The 22,114-nt window shown below is 37.4% G+C and overlaps 1 protein-coding gene across 3 annotated transcripts in view; it reads left to right on the forward strand.

Annotated features, from left to right (window-relative positions):
* Window positions 1-8,081: 8,081 nt before the first annotated feature.
* The window catches only part of ebf3a (EBF transcription factor 3a), a 123,674-nt gene continuing 109,641 nt past the window's right edge, over window positions 8,082-22,114 (forward strand). For all 3 annotated transcript variants that reach the window (XM_068053342.1, XM_068053344.1, XM_068053343.1), the window contains exons 1-6: window positions 8,082-8,715; window positions 8,988-9,144; window positions 9,500-9,563; window positions 10,468-10,523; window positions 12,957-13,030; window positions 14,647-14,715. In XM_068053342.1, the coding sequence (XP_067909443.1) occupies window positions 8,582-8,715; window positions 8,988-9,144; window positions 9,500-9,563; window positions 10,468-10,523; window positions 12,957-13,030; window positions 14,647-14,715 (554 nt within the window). In that variant the 5' untranslated portion in view covers window positions 8,082-8,581. The remainder of the gene's footprint in view (window positions 8,716-8,987; window positions 9,145-9,499; window positions 9,564-10,467; window positions 10,524-12,956; window positions 13,031-14,646; window positions 14,716-22,114) is intronic.

Raw genomic sequence — 22,114 nt, forward strand, 5'->3', positions numbered from 1 at the left:
GACTCTAGAAAGCAACCCCACTTATCCAAGGTTTGATGTTAGGAGTTGCTCACCCTCCCTCTGAACAATTTTACAGACAAAGACATGTCACACAAACCATATCCCACATGTCCCGCCTCCTCGGACTGCGCTTGCGCCTGAGTAGGCTTTGCACTGGCCACGCGACCTCAATTTGAGTTGCTGAGAGAAATTGCAAAGATTCTCCTTGTAAGTAACCAAACTAACCGAGGATCACGGTTTCACAGTACATAAATAAACACAACATGACGGGTAAATAGTTCCAACTTTGGCTTTAAAGGAAAATCTGTCTAGTATCTAATTGCCCATGAAAGGTAAGCGATGTTCTAGATTTCACACTACCTTGACATACCATAACAGTCTCAGACACGCTCTCTTTATTTTGTGTTTTAATGTCCCTTTTGCTGTTATTTGTTATAATTCACAGATGGTTCGTAAGTATACCACCAACAAGACGCACAATCTCTCTATAATGTTTTGAATATTTTCTCTAAATACTTGGCGTTATATACTTCCATATATATAGAATGGATATATATAGACATACATATAATTGTATAATATTAAAATTTAGTAAATAACATTTTCAACTTCTTCGAAACTTTCATTTTTATTTGCGTTCTATTTAATAACATTTTGCCACAATTATTTGGGTTGCGGTTACTCTTCATACATGCTATGCAGATGAAAGTCGACTCAAAACCCCTTTGTGTACATTTGCATCCCCTCATTATTTGATTGGTGTGATACATGGCAAAAATGCCATTAAAAGTTCAAAACAAAATCGATTTTATTTCATCGAAATAGATGTGCCTTCTCTAAATGAAGACATCCGGTCACACGGTCTTAAGATTGAAACTATAGACTCCATCATAGACTGTAGACATCAACATAAAAGGCGAATGCTTAAAGTATTATTATAATAGGCACGAATCAATTGTAAAAGAAAACAAGCAGAAATTGATCGATCTGTCAGGAATATTGTTGATTTATTCAAGGTGGTCATTTCCTTGATAGCGTATGCAATGTGCAGTAGGTGAAGCTGAGTTCATCGAGCTCAAATCCAGATTGATGTTAAAAATTCAAAAAAACGAAAAACTCGAGCATCAACCATCTGGGATACAGGTATGTCAACTAAGAAGTCACTTCGGAGGTTAAGTCATTAACTTTGTAGTGCTCTATCTTGCTATTAATCAATAATCAGAAAGTGGCCACTTTTAATCCATGTGGTTATGTAGTACGAGGTGCAAGCATTTGAAATGTATTTTCATTTATGGGTACGATTTTTTGTCTTAGAAATCCTTACCCGTCAAACAAAATTGGCGCTCGCAAAGGCACAATTGAGTAACGTTATATTTTAGCAAAATCTGTTCCTTAGAAGATTAACAGAGTATAAAATATATGTGATATTTTCAAAATAAAAGGCGTTGTTTAAGTTTTAAGCTCCTAAATTGTTATCCTGGTTATACGACAAGGTTCCTTTAGGTGGCGCACCGCCACCGTAATACGAGGGTTACAATTTTTGATCACTGTCCAAAAGCATTCGTAACAATCTTTGATTGCAAGAAGTTAGCACATCTCATTATCCATTGATACCATCTGTGTCAGAACACTAGTTCTAAATAAAAGAAAACGTGTTCCTGTCAAAAGCAAAAATTAGCTGTTAAAATGCAGATTAAATATATTTATCATTCATGTTTCAATCATGCAATTTCCCACAGCAAATACTGTTACCCCTTTTCAAATTAATTTTACTAAACCAATGTATTTGAATCAAACTTTGTTCTGACTTATGGTAATCATCCCCTGCAAAATATTTGATGCAAAAATATCCCAGTGTTTGATACTGTAATAAACTTTACCCCTGTTTCCTTTAAGTAAATTAACCTGCTGAATAATTTAGGTATAGTTCAAGGATGGTATCTTTTTGGCAGATTCAAGTGTGCGGGAGCATTTCTGGTTGATCAACAAATTTCTGTCAGTTAGAACAGTATACGTGTCTGACAACAAATTTTGAAATCTCGTTCACTAAGCTTAATAGTGTGGAAGCCCGCAGTGTCTTATTTCATTTCCACTCCTTGTTTTATTGGGACAAACTGCATATTAATTGACTGGAAGCAATCTATGTTCTTGCATTGCCCCCCAGCTACGCTTTCGGCAGCCACAACCGCCCAGCTTTCTTTCTTCATTACGATCTGTTGAATAAATGCAAATTGCGGTGTGGCATTACAAAAAGTAAATTGACAACAGCTTTCCAATCAATAGTTCTATTAGTATGAAAATATACCAAATTTTAATGTAAATTGTTTCTCCTATGCACGGCTATGCTGCATGTATATTACAAGGTATACGCGATGAGAGTATGCAGTCTGTTAAGACAATCGTCTTAGATAAGACTTTATCTTCGAATATTATGTTAGTGCAAACAATGTTTTCTGAAAAAATAATAGCATAAACAGTAGAACATGTTGGTTTACTATTGGGTAAGCTAGTAAATTTTGTTCATTGTTTGCTATATTAGACTTTTAAATGGTGACGTTTGCAAATTATATCTATATATGGGGGATTTTTTAAAAAACAGATTTAAATCCGTGTTTTGCAATTGGAATACAGCAGTCAGCACTCAGCAGTTTTATACAATTTCCTCCGTGTATTAAATTGAAGCTCCACTCCATCAGTGAATATCTCACCCTAGGTACGACATCTGGATTGAACATATTAAATATGACATCAACGTCCCACCGCTTACAAAAAATATCAGAATTAATTAAAACGAAGTGTGTTTCATTAAAGCCTATTACAATATTTTAAATAATGCAATTGATCCTAGTCCGCACAAATGCCACCCCTTTTCCTGGGATCGGGGTCTGAGGGTTTGTGCGATGCAGTAAACTTCCTGAAGCTGGGAGGGGGGGGGGGGAAGTTGGGTCTCTGAGGGTGATATATTGCTGAACCTCGCGGTTGTATGATTTTTACACATTAGATTTTATCCAGACTAACCAGTTTATTAATATTGCTAACGTAGATGCGAACCTTTCATTTGCCCCCAAAAAGTTCCATTATCGGAATGGATTTGAAATGTGTGCACTTAAGTGTTCAAGTTTGAGATATTTACCGATCTTTCCCGAGTGTACTTTATATTTTTAGTTATTTATAAAAAGGAGTTTGTGATTGTTTGAACCTTTAAGTGTTCCAAGTACAGGCCAATATTTTAAGGTACCAGATCAAAAAGCAGTCTAAGTGCAGCTCTCTCAGCTCTAAGGTGCCCAGCATACAAGAAACCTTTGGACTTTTATTGTCAAACTGCAGTTGGTACTGCCCGTCTTACAAAAAAAAACTCCAGTGCCATCCGCTTTGCGATCTACCCTACTCTTATGTCAACAGTCTAGTTTATTAAAAAAAAAGTGGCTGCATGTTATTTATCTCGCAAACGAAAAGTGGGAAAAAGTTACATATTGTAAACAAATCATGATTCCACGCGTTTCTAAACCATTGCCATACAAAGATTGATACACAAGCCGTAGCAATGATAAATGATGAAACCCGACAACATGTGCAAAGAAACTTTGAGAAATGCAGTTAATTCATGACTATCTGCCAACAAAAAGTTACCGATCTGGATATCAATTAATTAACGTGCGCTGAAAATGTGAAAAGCCCTATTCATCGCAGGCAATGAAAGGCAAACATTTGAAAACAGGAATGCGATGTAGCTGGTACGTGTAAAGGTTTCTTCGTTCTGAGGGATATTACGGGAAAGTTGATACAGAAATCTTGGTGGTGATCAGCGGGGCTTCTTTCCGCAGTCGCGATGTTGGTGAGCTGTTGAAGGAGTTCAGATTGATCCCAAAGCCGAGTCTCTGAGCCTCCCGAGGCGGCGCTATTTGTCAAATATGCACCTTACAGGTTACAAAGTGAAAACAGGGATTAATGCTTTCCGCTAAATCTCTGCGAGGCGCTGACTAGAATGGATTTTCCTGAACAAAAAAATAAAACTTATGTTCAACGTATCAGCTAACCGGGGTTTGGATTGAGTTAAAGCAAATAAATCACACAATCCGTGGCAATAAAACAACGGGGGAAACTTATTTATGAATTGCGTTATTTTAATAAAAGTTCTGTCATAAAATCTATTTTGTAGCCAAACTAAAAAAGGCAAAACATTTAATCGATCAGTTAATTTGTTATCTGGCCTTTAATATAGATGTGTCAGAATGGTTACTATTGTACCAATTTTTAAAAAAAACATGGGTTAGTTATTTGTTTATTTTGCGGATGTTGGAAAATAAATTGTGGCCAATTAAAAGTGCTTGACTGGATCTCGAAACTCAATAGACAATTAGTGTGATTCGCAGTGTATGTTGCATAATGCGGAATGGACCCCCAGTACTCGACTTGTTATGCTTCCTCTCCCGTTATCACCTCACACTGTACCAGACTAGTTTATATCCTAGCCCTTTGTGTAATCTTTCACCGCAAGTTTTAGACGCACTATACAATTTGTTGCTTTTATTTGAAAACTGCTTTGATTTATGCGCTAAATTGTCGTGAGGGCGCACAAGCTGCTGTATAGTTTACGTATTCCCCTTTTTAAAAAAAGTCAGAAAGGTGTTTTGTTTCTCTTAAAGGGGACTTGGAAACACCAGCAATTAGCACAGTTTGTAATTATTCAGAAAACATTTTTTTTGAGGGTGGGGGCGGTCATCCAAAACCACTAGACTTAGACTAAACTGAACAAAGCAGTCAACTGCCCAGACAAAAAGAGCGTTTGTAAAACGGGGTTGAGGGTTAACGCAAAAGGCAAAGCTGGAGATTTGGTGAAAAGCAGTGTCTCTGGTTAGCCATTGTGATTCTTCTGTGTGCTCTGGTATGACGGCGAGGAGAGGACAGCTGGCGCGGGGGACTTGGGGCTGGGCAATGGCCATCTGACTGACTTTGGCTTGACATCTGGGAGACCACTGGTGTGTGGCACGCGAATCGCTTGATGTCGCTATTTATATGCAAATTCTGTGTATCATTCAACCCTCACCGTAAATTTACAAAAGGAACACTTCACATAATCAGGAGGATCGTTACTTCGGGAGGTCTTTGACTGGACCATGCAAATCTGATTCAATCCCGCAAGCTTCTGGCTCCCTTTCTTTGTCCAGCAGCCTTGCTGAGCTCACTCCCCAAACTAAAAATCCAGATAATTCCCCCAGTATTTCACAGCACAACTGCGCCGACTTCCCAATATGATTTTTTTAACAGATCATTCAAACAATATTTGACAACAAACAGCCCATAAATCTGTCTGCCTCATTGTGCTACCCCGTTGTAGTGAATTATTTAAATGTGTTTGCGAGGTTCACTTTTTGAACCGGGTAGATTGTTCGACAATCTCGCTTCCTTCATTTAGGATGTAGATGTTTGCAAAGAGGTGAGCGTGTGTGTAATTGTTGGGGTTTAAAGCTAAGATGGGAAACATTCGCGCGGGCATGCTATTAAAATTCTGCTCCCTAAGCACAAAGGGTACCTAGAAAAATTGAAAACGCATTCAAAACACGGGGAACTCATTTGTTTGAACACAAAGTCACTTTACATTGAAGAGATGAAGTTGAGCCGCTTTTATGCAACCCTTCCCCTACAAGAAATGGCAGCAGTAAATTGTTGTGTCAATACGGAGTCGTCACATTTTCCCTCGATTAAATTTGGGTTGTTACAAACAGTTTGTCAAAATGGTAAATTTGGGGTGGATGATAAAGGCTGTATTTTCCACGCTATCGTCTGGGGCACTCGTCGCCCAGACCAGATGAGAATAGAAAATGAGCGAAATATATTCAGCCCAAACCCTGTTGTGAGGAACAGCTGATTCCCCTATTCTGGCCAGATGGCTTCTGAACACAGATTTGCATTAATTTTCGCCTAATATCTTCAAAAAATAGTGGTGCAGCTGCATTTGTTGTCAAATACGTTTTAAAACTCTTTGGCTGCAGAACGAATGTAGCCTCTGTGACGGTTTTGCGGAACTTTTCAGGTTATGTTTTACAGTCGACTGTATCAGCTTTAAAAGGATTTGGCTAAAACCCTATAATTTGGTAATCAGACTTAAATCGCCTCGGCGCGTGTAATCTGGTATAAGAACACAGTAAGTGACTTGGAGCAAAACACGTTTAACAGATTTGAAGGGAAAACCCTCTTAAATATATAAGAAATATATAAATGATTTATATAAATGCATTCACTTCGACTAGTTAGTGCTAAAATGAACTATTTTTGTTTATTTTGCTGCAGCTATTAAATATTAATGCAAATTTACGATAACTGTGGTTTGCATATATGTATAAACCAGTGATTCGCAGAATTAAAATGCGCCTAAACTGTTTACAGGTTTCAATTGTCCCATTTTTTAAATAAAAAAGCATCAAGATATACTTAGCTGTAACTTATATTTAATTTTCGGTCAAAAATGCAATAAATTTGTTAATAATACAGATGTTCCTTGTCGATATGACACTCTTTCCTACAAATCAGAAATTCTTTTATTTATTATGCATAATGTTTCCTGCACATTTTGATTTTAAAATACAGTATTAGGCTTTGGTAGATCTATATGGCATGTTAATATGTGATGATTGCTTCTGAAGACTAATCTTATTACTTTCAATCGCCATAAAATATGATTTTATTATACTTACGTATTTAATTAGACGCCAGCAATGTAATGGATTTTGAAATCGGAATAGCAACAGCTTTGATAATTCACTTATCTGTCGCAATAGTCATTAACCCCCCAACACCAGAAAATAGATTGCTCTAACACATCTCTTTCTCACCCTCAGCGGAGTATTGAAATTCAAGTGTTATGGTGTCCCCTGATAACAGAAATCGGACTTCGATTTTCACCGATTAATTAAAATATTAGCGTACGTACGGTGCCAATTGTCAAAAAAGGATGGAAGTGCTAATACGAACGAAGAGGAAGAGCTGATCATTGAGTAAGTGACTATCCCTGATTCTCTCTCCCCCTCCAGCCTGGGCTCTTACCTTTCGTAAAAGAAAAGCACAGGGGCAGCCTGCGTCCCTAGGGTCCCCTCCTCTGGGCACCAGCTAATACCTCTGAAAGACTAGTTTTAGTCAACAAAAATCTAGTTGGAAATACATGTGGATCTTCAGGAATTCCTAGTGATCGCATGTGCTGAAAGCATCTAACTTCAAATCTTCTGCTCGTTGTGTTGATACAGCCCGTAATGCAGCCCTTATATTGTTTCTAATAAATGTACCTTATAATGTGGATATTGATTCAGTGGATGTTCCCAGATCTTTTAATCTTAATTGATAACACGACCTGATGGATAAAAGAAAGAACGCAATATAGTAATTGAACTCAAAGCTGTATAAAGAAGGCATATTGTTCGAACGTTTGAAAAGGACATATCCTTTTAAATAAATATTAAAGAGCACCCCCCAAAAAAACCCCGTCGCCACCATCATCACCTTTCTTTGAAAAACAGACTTGTGATTCATTTCTTAGGTTTTATTCCTGATTTTATCAATATTCTGACATGTGTTCTACACTGACTAGCTACAAATCGTGTTTAAACCGAGTAAACGTTTCCCACGCACTATTTCATAACTTTTAATACAAACTTCAGCCGCAAATTTTTGCTACACGTATTGATCTGACAGCTTTCTCCACTACAGTTGGTGTTTAAGGTAACAATTGTGCCCCTTTGATTTCTGTTTGAAGACAAACAATTCATGCGCGTTGTATATATCTTTTCCTAAAGAATTCATTATGTTAAATAATAATGTCTGCATTTGATTTTATTGGTTGTCAATTTGAGTACAGGAAGAAAAAAATATATACAGGGAGCAAGAGAAAAGGAGGACAGTTCAGCCAACCGCTCAGGTTGTAGCTGTCAATCACAAGCCTCGCAGCGATCCGATTGGTTATGCTAATAAGAGCTCCATACATGGCCGCTGTCTCCTCCCCTAAACGTCAGAATCTGTCAGCGCTGGTCCCGGGGGTTTAGAGTTTTGGCTCCCGGGAAAGGATCCATTCCTAGGGGAAAGAGGGCTGAGTTTGTATGTTTCCATCCATTCTGTGAGACGCTAAAGGCCCTAATCAACCTCTCCTGTGTCCAGGAACACCTCTATGGTAATCATTTTTCGTTTATTTGTCTTTTGGAGCAGGAGAACCTTGTCAGAAGTGGTCGATTCAGCAGTGTCCTAAGCAGAATACCTTTGATGCTGTAGCAGGATGACACCACACTGAGAGAACAACATCAACAAACAACATTTTTTTTAACTCTTAAACCAAATTTCCCGCTAGTTGTACTTTTCTCCACAACGGATCACGATCCAACTAGCGCTGAACTACTCCTGAAATTGTTTATGTCGTGCCAATACAGGACAGCTTGAAGAGGAAGCAAGTCTGAACTCGGCTTTTCTCTTACTGATCATAACGAGCAAAGTCATCTCTCATCTATTCCCCCCTCCATTCGCCGTGGGAAAAAAAAATCTGACATCTCCTAGATCCTAACACCGTACAGGAGCTGGTTTTGCAGAAAAAATTGTTTTAATGTTTGGAATTCAGGAAAATATACCAAGAGGTGGGACGACCATGAAAGAGGAACCGCTAGGAAGTGGGATGAATCCGGTCCGATCATGGATGCACACTGCTGGGGTAGTGGATGCTAACACGGCCGCCCAGAGGTATGTATAATCAAATACTACCTTCCATCTGATTTTTTTATGTTTCTCATATCGACCCAAAATCACCAAATCCCCTCAATACTCTATCAATTACCCCCTCTCCCTCTGCTCCCCTTCACTTTCCCTTTCATTACATCATATTACTGCTAGCGACAAATCAAGAAACCTCTAGTCTCCCAAATGTGATTCCCATCTCCCATGTTTTTCATCAGTTGCTCTCTGTCTCCAGTGCAGCTAATTCTCACCGATACACTGTTATTGTTTTCCCGCAGCGGCGTGGGTCTGGCTCGGGCACATTTTGAAAAGCAGCCGCCCTCAAACCTAAGAAAATCCAATTTTTTCCACTTCGTCTTGGCCCTTTACGACAGACAGGGGCAGCCCGTCGAGATCGAGAGAACAGCTTATGTAGACTTTGTGGAGAAAGAGAAAGTAAGTTGCTCACTGTAGAAATTATTATCTCTTTAAGTGCACAATAACTAACAAGCATAACGGTACTCAAGAGGCGCCCAAACCACGTGTAGTTCTGCTTCTTCTAACTGTTCTCGGCTGCTAAAAAAAATAGCTGCCTATATATGACATTGTGTGTAAATATTATTTTATTACAAAAGCCTAAAAGCAAAATGTTTCCTATTGATAGAACCCAAAAACTTACCGCATACTTAATAAGTCAGATACTGACATGGGATGCAGTTAATTATAAACAAATATATTTAAAGAGACCTGAAAAATGAACTGTGGAATACAATGAACGATATAATTATTCATTTATAATGGTTGCTTTTAGGAGCCAAATAATGAGAAAACCAACAATGGAATACACTACAAACTTCAGTTACTGTACAGCAATGGTAAGTTGAACTGAATTGATCCAGCGAACTGTACTGGTTGCTCTTTCTTTATGTATTTTAATGGAGTATGAATGCGAGTCATGTGGTGTAGATATTAATCACTGTTTTTGTAACTTTGAGGTCCTACCTGGCTAGCATTTGAGTGTAAAAAGAAAGTAAAAAGATTAGCATTTCAACGTCGCTTCTCCTGATTTATCGGGCATTTTGCTTTAAAAGTGAACATGATGTTGCTCCCACACCTTTAAGCAGGGTTCAATTTGAAAATGTTTTAATTTCATGCCCTTTTCGTGTTGTTGCACGGCAATCTCTGGAGTAGTATACTGCAGCAGTCAAACGCAGGCTGGGAAACACAACCTTAAAGTAAAATTTCAGAGCAAAAAGATTAAAACAGTGCTCTTGGCTTGCTTTTCTCACAATTGACCATGGACTCCAAATTTGAATATCATAATCAGAATGTTAAATATATCTGTGACATCTGTGACAATACCCTTTGAGTATTATGGAATACTTGTGGAAAAAGAAAATATACAAAGTATGAGACAAACATTCGCCCGGTTAAAGACCAGCCCTCCACGCTCCACTGCACTGCAAATTACACATTTCAACTAAACATAAAATTTACAATAAATGTCAAGAATTCATGAATTTCTTGGGATACAGTTTTTATTTCTCTGACGAATATTTTATTCATGTTTTATCGCCTATCAGCTCATTTTATTGCGTTTATTACAAGGAGATCAGTTTCCATATTTTCCCAAATTAACAGTGCCCTTTAACAGAGCGGTATAGTACGCAAAGTTGTCTTTATATTTTTGAATGACCTGTATGTTGATACTGTTCTTCCATTGCTACCATGCGTCTCCCTTTTTAAGTACCGTTAAATTTGATACTACTTTATTTCTAGGGGTGCGGACAGAACAGGATCTCTATGTCAGGCTCATCGATTCAATGACCAAACAGGTGAGACAGTCACAAAAAAACACTTTAATTTTTGCATTAGAAAGTTTACAACCGTATTTCTCATTTAAGCTCAGAGCTCAATATTGTACACAGTTTCACGTGTTGTTAGGAAAGCAATACTTTTACAAGTTGAAAAAATTTAAATGAATTGCTGGACTTGAAATAGAACACATTTTATATGTGTTTAGATAAGTTTTACTCTATGTGTGTATTTTAAAATTCCTGGCGTTCAGTTCGCACTATGTGAAGTAGGGCGTGATTTCATTTCTGTAGAACGAGATGATCTAGCAGTTGGCTTCTCCATTTGTCTGCGGAGTTAAATGCGTTCAGGTGAAAAGTCAGCGTGTCCTCTTCTAGTTCAAATTCACCTCTCAGCTCAGTCTCCATAATTCAGCTCCACTTTTGTTCCTGCCCAGAAGCTGCAGCTTTGAGAGGGTGCGCCAGGGGTCACGAAACCGTCCATTCCCTGAGATCAGCTGTATTTCTTTATCATCTGTCTGTCATACCTTGTAAATAACATAATTACAGGCAGTTGCTTATTAAATTATTTAGCCTGTCTTCTGCAACTTCAAAGATGATAAGTGCGGTTGATCAAAAGTGCTGCACAGTAATTAGCCACGGGAGTCGGCACGTTTACACTTCTATTTGAAAGACGACAAATATTTCTCCATCTCCACAATACATTTTGTTTTCTATTACGCTGCAATTTTATTGTCTCGAAGGCATTGCAATTAAAATAAAGAGCAACATTCAAGAAATTGCCCGAACGACTGGCTCTGTCCTCTATGCGCTGGAAACCGTTATTTTCACTTGACTATTGCACTTTTTGGTCAAGTGGTTTTGGTTCATAACGTGCTCGTATGTGCCATATATTCATCTCATGAACTCAGATTTCTGCCTCCTAATTCAAATTTACAAATTAAGGTTGTGACCATGCAGTGATTTCACAAATTTTAAAGAGAGGATAGTTTTTAAGCAACGTTTTTTTGTACCCACACAAATCATGAAATAACCCACAGATGATTATTTTTTGAATTAAAGTCTTAAATCTGACAAGCGATTGACAGCTATCATGAAACCCCCAGTCCTATTTCCCCTTTGCAACAGTTCTTTCAATGGGTCAGAAAATTCCCTGAATGTTCTTCAGTGCTCTGTAAGTTGACAATGTGGTTTTATTTTCATTGTATCTAACAGCTACATATTTATCGGGGTTGCCGTCGCCTAATTAAAAGGGTGTATAGCTTGAAATGAAGGGCTGTTATCTTATTTTAAAAGATAACTGCTCATTTAGCCACACGTCTTCCTATTTTAATACTGCAAATGAGGCTTTTCAAAAGCGCTAATCTCCTAACTTGATTGATGTGAAATAGCCCTGTAACTGATCAAAGAGTCAAAGGCGCAGAACAACTAATTTATTGATTCAGATTTTTGCAGCAACATATAAACAGAAAAAATGCAAACCAATAGGCGCATAGAAAAGGGTTTTGAGAGGGGACGCCCTAACCTCCCCAACTTAAGTCATGTTCTGTTTTCGTGACAACAAATAAGTATCTGAGCTTCGTTCCAATGCGAGCAAAGTGAATCTTGTTAGATGAATAATAAGGGAGCAGACAGCTTGGATCTGGGATCCGATGCGCTCAGCTGAGTTGTAAGAAAGATTGGTGCGTTTGTGCGCACTGCTCGTTGTGGAAGAGTCGCTGAAAGGCGAGCGAGGAGAAGGCGAACACACCTAGAGCTCCCACCATCTGGCTGCTGTTAGAGCGAATGCTCAATAATTACTCAACCGTACACCCAGACTGTCTTTTTAGAAAAAATCATTGTGTGTAATTGAAAAATAAACACCAGATTCGCTCCACGAGCTAAGTCACAAAAACTATCCGCAGGTTTTTTTTGAGGGGAGGGAAAGCAAAACGACGACGCAAGACACAACACAATTTGCTCCAAAACTTGTTCTGCCGCCACAAAATAAATAACATTAACATCCCCTTCCCTAACAACAGTGGGGGCTGATGCGAGGCAAATGTAATATTATTTACCGATTAGCGTTTCTGTCGAGATGACACCCAACTGAATCCTTGCCCCCACTTGTAAAATACACATTCAGTACTTAACATGACAAGTAATACCTGGGAATGACAACCTTACTTAAGGACAAGTTCTAACTGATTTAAGCGTGACCGTGGGTTTCAGAATGACAAGGCGCCAGAAATCCCAGTTTCGGGCCTTTTCCGTTTCATCTGTCCTTAAAGATATGGGAGTTTGTTTAATGGATAACAGGGAAAGTGTCTTTTAGAATGGTCTGAAACCCATTTTCACCTTTATTAAATGATCAATGTTTCTGCATAACCTGGTGTTGCGGCATTTAGTCTTTGCTGATGCCTAACTTTTCAATGTTAAATAGCTGATTGTTGTTTCTCTTGATCATTGCTTTAGCCGATAATATACGAAGGGCAAGACAAAAATCCCGAAATGTGCAGAGTCCTACTTACACACGAAATTATGTGCAGGTAAGCTATTTATAGTGCATGTGGTGCTCTGTCAATGTGAAAAGTTACACACAATTTATTCTCTATTCAGTTTAAAACGCAAGGCACCAAAACTAAACTAACGTTTGGACGTCTCAACAACTGTACATTTTATGTAGGAAATTATAATTATTTATTTGCATATAGGCAGTTTATATTATTATTTTGGCACTAAATAAAGCAACATTTCCCCACCCATATAAATAGAAGGAGTTACTGCATTTTAGAAGTAAATCGTGCAAGTTATGTTTCAGTTAACTGTAAGAAATTCTTTATTACCCATATTGGAACTCTTGTAAATACTTAGGCCTTGAACATGGAGAAAGTTAAATCTAACATGCTGTTCACTGCACCGGATTAATATGCCTGGGACTCTAACGTATTTTTTAAAAATAAAAACAACGAAAACAGGTCATAGTTGATGCATGTCAGTGATGCTATAGGAGTCACAGATCATTCAGTCATTTTACTGGCCTCCTCTTTACTACATTGAGCCACAGATAAACCATAATCTGTTATTGATAAAAAAAAGAAACTCTTTGTACTTATTGAGCTCATGTATGTGAGAATTGATTTTGATACTGTCAGTTAACCTTTTCTCCACAGCAGTGATGCATTGTTCATACTGTTGTTAGATAGCATGCACATCACCAGGATTTGTGTCAGAAGAGCAATTTCCCACCTGTTTTTTCTAACTGCCATAAGAGTTTCACCCTACAAGGGAAATAAAAATGCATCATTGATTTTGTATGTATTGAATGTGAAATATAGTTGCTTGTTAGAATTGAGCTGATCAGGAAGTGCAGCCAGGATTTCAGGCTACAGTAGCAGGTATCATACTCTAAGGGGCATACTATTCCTAGCTATTATGCTTATTGCTTAATGTCATTTCACTTAAAACGTACTGTAACAGTGCTAATATACAAAAGCATAGTTTTCCCTATACTAGGTAATAAATATAAATTACAACCAATAAAGTGAAATTTCTTTATTATCCACCACTGCATGTATTGCAATTAACATAGAAGAGAGCACAGATGTGATTTAAGCTGTAAGTGGAAGACTGTAGACTTTCTTTAATCACTTTAGCTGTCAGATTTAAAAGGCTTTATATACTTTGCCTACCATATGGTGTTAATTTAGCCAATTTAGACATGTAACCATTATACAACTATGATTTTTAAAGATATAACCATATTTGCCGTATTCCAATTTCAATTACATTTCTGAAACATATTTAACAAAGAATTTTTTAAAATCACAAAAGGGGCATACAGACTGTTGTGATTCCAATTAATAAATGCCCCACAGAAATATCGGTTGAAGGTGGCACCTTGCATCTTCTCCAGAAATAACAGCTTGACAATTAGAGGTAAACAAAAGCGGAAGCTGTGAAAACTTATTCCCAAGCCTCCTGCCTCTTTCTTTTCTGAGATCAATGCAAAGAGAGACACCATTACATGTTGTTTTCCAATCTTTTAGCATTGCCATTATGATGCTTGTTCACTGGCCATGATTATGTCAAAGTTGAAAGCAGAGGTGGGAGGAGGAAAATAATGACTTATTTTAAAAAGTACTTTTGACTGTTTTGTTTATAGCCGGTGTTGTGACAAAAAAAGTTGCGGCAACAGAAATGAAACTCCCTCAGACCCCGTCATTATTGACAGGTATGAAAGTACTAATTTTTATTCTTTGATGCCCATTACCCTCAGTTTTGCATTTGGCTCATTCTGCATTGTTCCATTTGTTGTCCTTTTACGTTATCATGCACAGGTGGGTTGACTTGGAAACCTGGTGGCTCACTCTGTGGGGATTCAGTAATTGCTTGTGAGTTGTCAAGGGAAGCAGTTTCATCTGCCACCATGCTCACTGTGAAGAGTACTTTATGCCTAGAGAGTTTTTGGCTTTAAATGCAGATATGTGCTCTAATCTGTTTCTCAGTAACTTAGTATTTATGTTGCTTTTAGTTGTCATTGGTTTAATGTTTAGCTATGTATTGACCTCTTTTGTTAGAAAGAAATACATGTTGCTGAAAGACTTCTGGTTATTAATTTGTATAAAATAGCTGCTGTCATATATTGAAAGTTACTGCAAAGTATAGGTATGATAACTTGCTCCCAAATTCAAAGCTTTGGTGCATTTTGAACAAAGATAGAGTTTCAGCTGCTTTCATTACTGAGGTATCTTCTGATCATGAACTTTGGTTTCAGTGTCTGAAAATTAAACCAGGAAAAGACCCTAAGTTAAGCCTGACAAAATATGCACCACCAGTAGAGAGCAATGCCAATGTTTGATTAGCTGGAATAGCTGTTTGCTTAGTGGAGAACGTTAGCTATCTGACAGAGGGGACATCTTTCTTATTAGTAATCAAATAGGGCAGACCAGTTGTTGCCATCACTCTGGGATTGTGTCAGGCAATTGAAGGCAGGTTCAACAGTTTGAGGAACTTTGTGTTGAAAAATCAATACAATTATATTTGTCTTTAGTGTTTCTGTCTTATGGACTCAAAGTAGAATTTCTACATAAAGCGTGCAATTATAATACAAGTAACACTTTTTAGTTTATTAAATGAATATTGAAAATAAATGCACTGCATATTTTTTCTTAATATTCTTCACTAATATCAGCATTCTACATTGTATTTGTCTGACTGAAGTTATAGGAATGATTTTGCATTTTATGACTCAAGTTATTATGGTGTTTCATGACAGTGGCTATTGAGCATCTGTACTGAGCAGATATTATGATGTAATTTAAAGACACATTAATAATGTACATTTATTGTGTTATCAATAATGATGGGATTATAACATGCAATATAATTTATGTGAAAAAAACAGGAAAGGTGAAATAGCAATTCTAATACATTGAATTTAAATTTACACAATAAATAAATCATAATAATATATTATAATTTGGTTTGGAGGCATTTGTAGGGCTTTGTCGTAACATAATTGGAACATATTATTTCAAAATATTCGAAAACAAATAATTGCAAAATACATAGACACTCAATAGAAAAATATACATGGGGACTGAGCCCCCTTTTTACATCATTTTATGGTTCCTTATAAAGCAATTGTGTTTTATTGGCTAACCAAAACTATAGCAAAACATATTAATGAGCTTAAAGAATAACTGTTATGCGGTTTACAGTAATAACTAGTGCAAATGCCAGAAACTAAATTATTTACGAGAAATCTGCTGCATATTTCTAAATTTACTTGAAGTATACGAAACAGTTGCAAACATAGGAATTCTAATGAGCTTAATGTTACACTCTATACCAAGTGCTGTGTTGAAACTGAGGAACTCTGGTGAACTGTAAAGCTCTGCTTTACACAAATCTAGTTCGAAAGAAGGGTGGAAAAGTGTATAGTCTTGACAAGTATTGGAAAAGTATTACAGGTAAAGCATAAACATTTAGGTCTACATAAAGGGCACATTAGGGCTCCAAGTCATTGCTCATATTAAAACAAAGTTGAAGTGAAAACCTGCATTTGCAGAGTTTCTTTTCCTTATTTTGTTGTATGGCTTAGAGTACCCCCGCCCCCCCCCCCCCCCCCCCCCCCCGTGTGAGCAATCTCATCACTTGGCTAGTTGGTTCTAAAAGGAATCACAGGGAGCACGCTCTACCAGTTCCTTTTTGCCCTCGGACACATTTAGCAGGTTCTGAACAGATAAGGCATATTTGTCCTCAGGATATGAACCAATAATTCAATCTTGAATTGAGATCTATGACCACACATTTGTTCCAGCTCAAGTCCAAGCAGTGTTCCGTAAATCAAAGCCATTGTCCATCGTTAGGTGAAAAAAAAACATAGCAGCTTACTGCAAATAAACTGTTAAAGGAAAGTCTTTTGACTTAAAAGTATTCAATGGAAGGATGGGGGTTGGGGAGCGATGGGGTGGTGAAGAGGGTGATGGGGGGTGGTGGAGGTGGTGAAGGGGGTGGAGAAAGAGCACACTTGCTTTGTTGTTCTGCTGAGCAGGATGAAAATATCATTTTCATAGTAAAATAATGTTTTCTGGGAAAACAAAAAGCAGATGTTCTTTATTAAGAACACCCATTGTCTATATCTCATGAATCTAAAGAGATAAATCCTGTTTCATCCATACATTTTGATGGTCTTAAATGATTACAGGATGCTGCAAAAAATGTTTAAATTAGAACCATAATCTGGGCTAAAATAATTCTTCCGTGCTAGCACAGTGTATTTTATTGCTAACTGCGGAAATTCCTGGAAAGGTACATCCTCTTGCCTTTTCCTTCCCTGTGTGGGTTCAATGTAGATGGATGCAATGTCCAACTGTTGAAAATTGAAAAGACTGATTGTTGAGGAAGACAAGAGGAGGCAGGATTATATTACAATCACAACACAGCACAGCAACGCGCTGGTGAGAGCTGTGGTAGCTGTGCTGGGATACATTAAATGGGTTCACGATACATTACGGATAGCACACACAGCAGAATGTTCCCAGTGGCACCCGTGCAGTCAAATAGCAAGTTGGCATCTTTACTAGTAGTAACTGGCATCCCCTGTAGAGCTGGCATTTCTGTACAGTTCAGGAGACTTATCATTCCAAGTGTGTCCTATTTTCCTATACAGCAGCCAGACATCTGTTTATCCCATTTTCTTTCTCTTGGAGCGATTGGAGTGGCTTTAGTTTAGTGAAAAGTTTAGTCAGGTTTAACAGCTGTTACTGAATTTCAAGCCTGCTGGTTTCTAAAGCATTTTCATTGACCTTTGAATTTATGTAGAAAACATTATGATTTTTAATGCTTCTGAAACAATGTAAATTCATGATTTTTACATCATTTTGGGTTTGTCAATATCATTTAACATGTAATTGTTGAGAAAGGCTAAGTTTTTTCGAATAATACTTTTAAGTATACTATTAAAAATGCGCTAGGATAAGAAGTTTTAATTCATCTATAACTGTAATTTAAGGCTTTTTTTTAAAGTTTTTAAGTGGTAGTAGCATAGTAGCTGAAGACTGATTTCAGTTTTCTTAGTCAACATTGCTTCCTTTCACTTCCTGTCACAAAGGTCAAAGAAAGCTGACCTTTGCTGGCAGCTTCAGTTGTTGAATAATTCATGTGATTGACTTTTTGTCAGTGCACACAGTTGTGCTCTGGGACATTTTATTCATTTACCTCATTTAAAGCGCCTTTCTGCACCTGTTCAACTATTAATATCATGTAATTTGTGCCTAATGCCGATTTTGCTTAACATTCATTATATTTCTTATTAGCTATATTTCCAAACGATTATGTATGATTATTACTAGACCCTAGGAACAGTGATGGGTTATTCCCCAGACCTTTACATCTTCTTGTCAGGCTGTTTTCGGAAGCAGTGAGAATAAACATTTGACCAATCCCAGTGTTTTTGTTCCTAGGCCATATCCATCCACCAGTTAAAACATTTTCCCTTATGGCTTTGGAAAAGCATGATTAAACCCTACTCTGTTGAAGCTGTACAAATGCCAGCATTTATAAGGTCAACGGTTTTGTTAAAAATGCAATGTAAATTAGAATCTGTGGAAAGGGACATTAAACAAAATTTAATTCATTGTCTTCTTGAATGCCATTTATGTTTTGGCTGAGTCTGGGACTGACAAGCAGGATTTTAAAATTTTAATAATTTTAAATTAAACATTGTTTTGTTATCTCGCACTTAGTACGCTACAGTGTTTGGACAATTAATGCAAAGCTGTGATTGTTGGTGTTTCTACTGTATGTTTAGAGATTATATGGAAACCTTCTTTGAATGGCATGTTGTCATTACATCTGCATAATGTAATTAGAGCAGTACAGTTTAGTGTTAAGTTTGCCTCCTCACTTTCTGGTGTACATTAGCATATTAACATTATAACATGGAGCAGATATTTTCTCAGCTTTTTGTTGTGCTTTGATTTCACTTTCCAAGGTGTACCTTTTACCAAATAAACTGCAAGTCCTCTGCGTAAACAGTTGTTTCTACCCTTCCACTGGTGATTCTGCACAAATTTCAAGGCTGCAGTATATTTCTGATTAATGAGCTTGGCAGTAGAAAATACATTTCAGGTCAGGAGAAAGTGCAAGTGCAGTCTCCATATAAGTACACAGGTGTGAACATTTCTGCATTATTGATGACCGTCTCACATATCTTGTGCTATAGAGGAAAAACAAAAAAAAAATTGAGAAGTGCAATGCTCATTTATTCTTCAAAACTAAATATATACCAGTGACCAAAGACGATGGTGGAATGTCAAGATACAGAGACAGTGTTTTGTTGGGGGTGAGGGGAGTGGGGGGGGGGGGGGGGGGGTTGTTGGTGAGGTTACGGGGAGGGGAGGGAGCTTACAGAGAAGGCAAGAGAGTAAAATTGGAGAAAAAAGAGGCTACTCACATACAAAGAGATAGCGAGAGGAGCATATGTGGGAGAGAATGAGAAAATAGCAGAAAGGGAAGGGGAGACAAGCCAAGCTGTCAAAAACTATACAAAGTGAAGCAACCTGATAGAAACCATTCCCTGCTTCTGTTGCTGTGTTATCAGGTGAAAAAGAGAGATACTGCCACAGCCTGTAATTTTGTTTGGCTGTCTTTGATAAATTGCGTTAGTTTATGGAAAAATCTACTAAAATCAGAACACTATTATTCCATGTTATAGAAATAGGTGATTTTATCAGCAAATGAACAAGATTTCTTTCTATAGCCTTAAGAGAAAATAAACCATGAAAGTGGAAATAGAGCTGTTTGAACAAAGTATTAGTAACAAAGTTTGTAAAGTCTGAATTTGTGATTCAAGATGTTTGGTTTTTAGCCAAAAATGATGTAATAGTATATTCATTTCCTTCCACAATCTTTAATCACTTATAAGAATACAGGGATTGGTGTGGGGGGAGGGGGTGTATTGTGACTTGCAGATGGAAATTCCTAGCTTTAGTGAAGGGGGTTTCCACTGCAGAAGCCAGAATGTGATTGACAGACAGGACTACAGGAAGTGAAATCTCAGGGAGCTTAACCTGTACTTGGCAGAGCTTCCACAGATTACACTGAAGAGAAAATGAAAAGCACTCATTTTGGTGGAACTACCAGTCAACAAATAATGGATGTGGACTTCAACACAAAACTATATTTTTGTAATTTTTTAATAACACCTTTTTAGATCTTGCCCAAACTGTGTCATTGAAACTATAATTCAGAAAAAAAGAGTTTTTTTTATTTACATGGTTACCTCTCTGAACCCAAAACTACTCTTATTAAAGTTAACATATAATCAACTTTGTTGACAACACTCACAGGCACCAACAAAACTGTCCTTCTTATTAGGGATTCTTCTCATCAAGATTTGAGTCCCATTACCAAATTCAGCTAGGCCAAAGAAAAAGAAATGCTAAATAAGTGAGATTAATGTAACAGAATTTGTTTTAATGAGGTTTGATTATAAATTACTATAAAAGTAAACTAACTTAGATCAACTGTTATCTTTTACTTATTAATGGTAAATACAGTAATGTTTAACAGCTGGTTGGTTTGCTAGAGACCAGGCTGTGTTCTCAAATAGTAAATTCATTGGGAAATGAGTTGAACATATGTGCAAAGGAAGGCCTTACATTTGTGTTGTTGTAAGACATGTAGCATGGGCCCAGCTAACGGAAGAAGCTGGCTCCAGCTTGTCGCTAGTGAAAGACGAAACACGGTTACACATCTGGTGAGAAAGAGCAGTTCATTTGCCGAGACAGCTCTCCCTGCTCTAGCTGAAAGAGGCTATTTTGATAGAAACAAAGCAGTGGGGGCTGGGGTGTCAGTTACTACAACTGGACCGACTGAAAAGTCTCAGGGTTCAATAATAAAGACAAACTAAAATTACAGCATGCAAAGTTAAACCCAAAAATACTGCTTACACAGACTTCTTTTATTTAACAAATCTAATCTCCTCCTAACAAAAGTTTACTTGAAAAGGGGCACAAGTTTTAAAGTGAAATGTAAGCAACAATTAATCTGCAGCTAAAAAGAGTTATTGAAAAGAAAACTCTGGACTCAGACTTGGTTCATCTGACTGTGACATATGTGCAGTAAAAGAACTTTATTCGATTGTGTATACAAGACGAACACTCCCCCTTTTTAGTATTGAATGCACTGCTGGTGCTCTGCACATTCACCCTAGCCATGCTCGCAGGACTTGTGACCGCACAGAAGGCTCAATTTAGGCAGGCGACAAAAGGCCCTAACAGTTGGAGTAGGGCTATTAATGCACAATGGGCAGACGCCGGTGCCCATTCTTTGTGAATAACAACCAGTAAAATTGAATTGGTTTTGGTATTGTGTGGATTGTCAGGAATGCACTTTGCCAACCCAAATTTGATTAGGATTTCCTCTACAAGTTTGTGTAGCCTTTCTGTGGTGCGTATGCCTCGGCCGGGTAGCTATTTACTTTCATCCAGCCCAAATTACATTATCAGTTTGTTCTTGAATAGAGCTATAACCGTTATTTTTATCCATCTGGAAGGGGATAAGAGAGGGGATAAAGAGGGGATAATAAAGAAAAAATGAGATACAGTTTTGTTACGCCATTTCTTTAAAAGTCAGATGGTTTTGATAAATTTTAGTAAAATTTATACCTGTGTGAATTAGGGCCTGGGCTTTAGAGTAAGAAAGGTTTTATCTTCAGGTGAAACAACTTCTGTAGTTCTGAAGATTACGCCATGTTTCACACATTGTAAATCATTCTAAAATATGAATAGCAACTAACTTAATTGAGTTTAAATTAATATATGGTTTCTTCAATCTTTTCTATGGAATTTATTATAACAGATGTAAAAAGACAAAATGTCTTCTTATCTGGTGCGCACACAACATTTCAATACTGTGAAACTGATTTTTCATCAAACCTCTCAGTGATAGCAGTAATGTTACAATTAAGTGCCTCATAATTTAATTTTTTGCACATATAAGTGGAAAACAGAAAAACACAACCTCTGTTTTTAGAAGATATATTCCTTTGCAGCAGAGCCCAAATGTTGGTTGATGCAGGATTTGTTTCTCCACGTCAGTGATTTTATTTTGTCTCTTTTGCC

Source organism: Heterodontus francisci, chromosome 20, assembly GCF_036365525.1.
Source record: "Heterodontus francisci isolate sHetFra1 chromosome 20, sHetFra1.hap1, whole genome shotgun sequence".
Lineage (NCBI taxonomy): Eukaryota > Metazoa > Chordata > Chondrichthyes > Heterodontiformes > Heterodontidae > Heterodontus > Heterodontus francisci.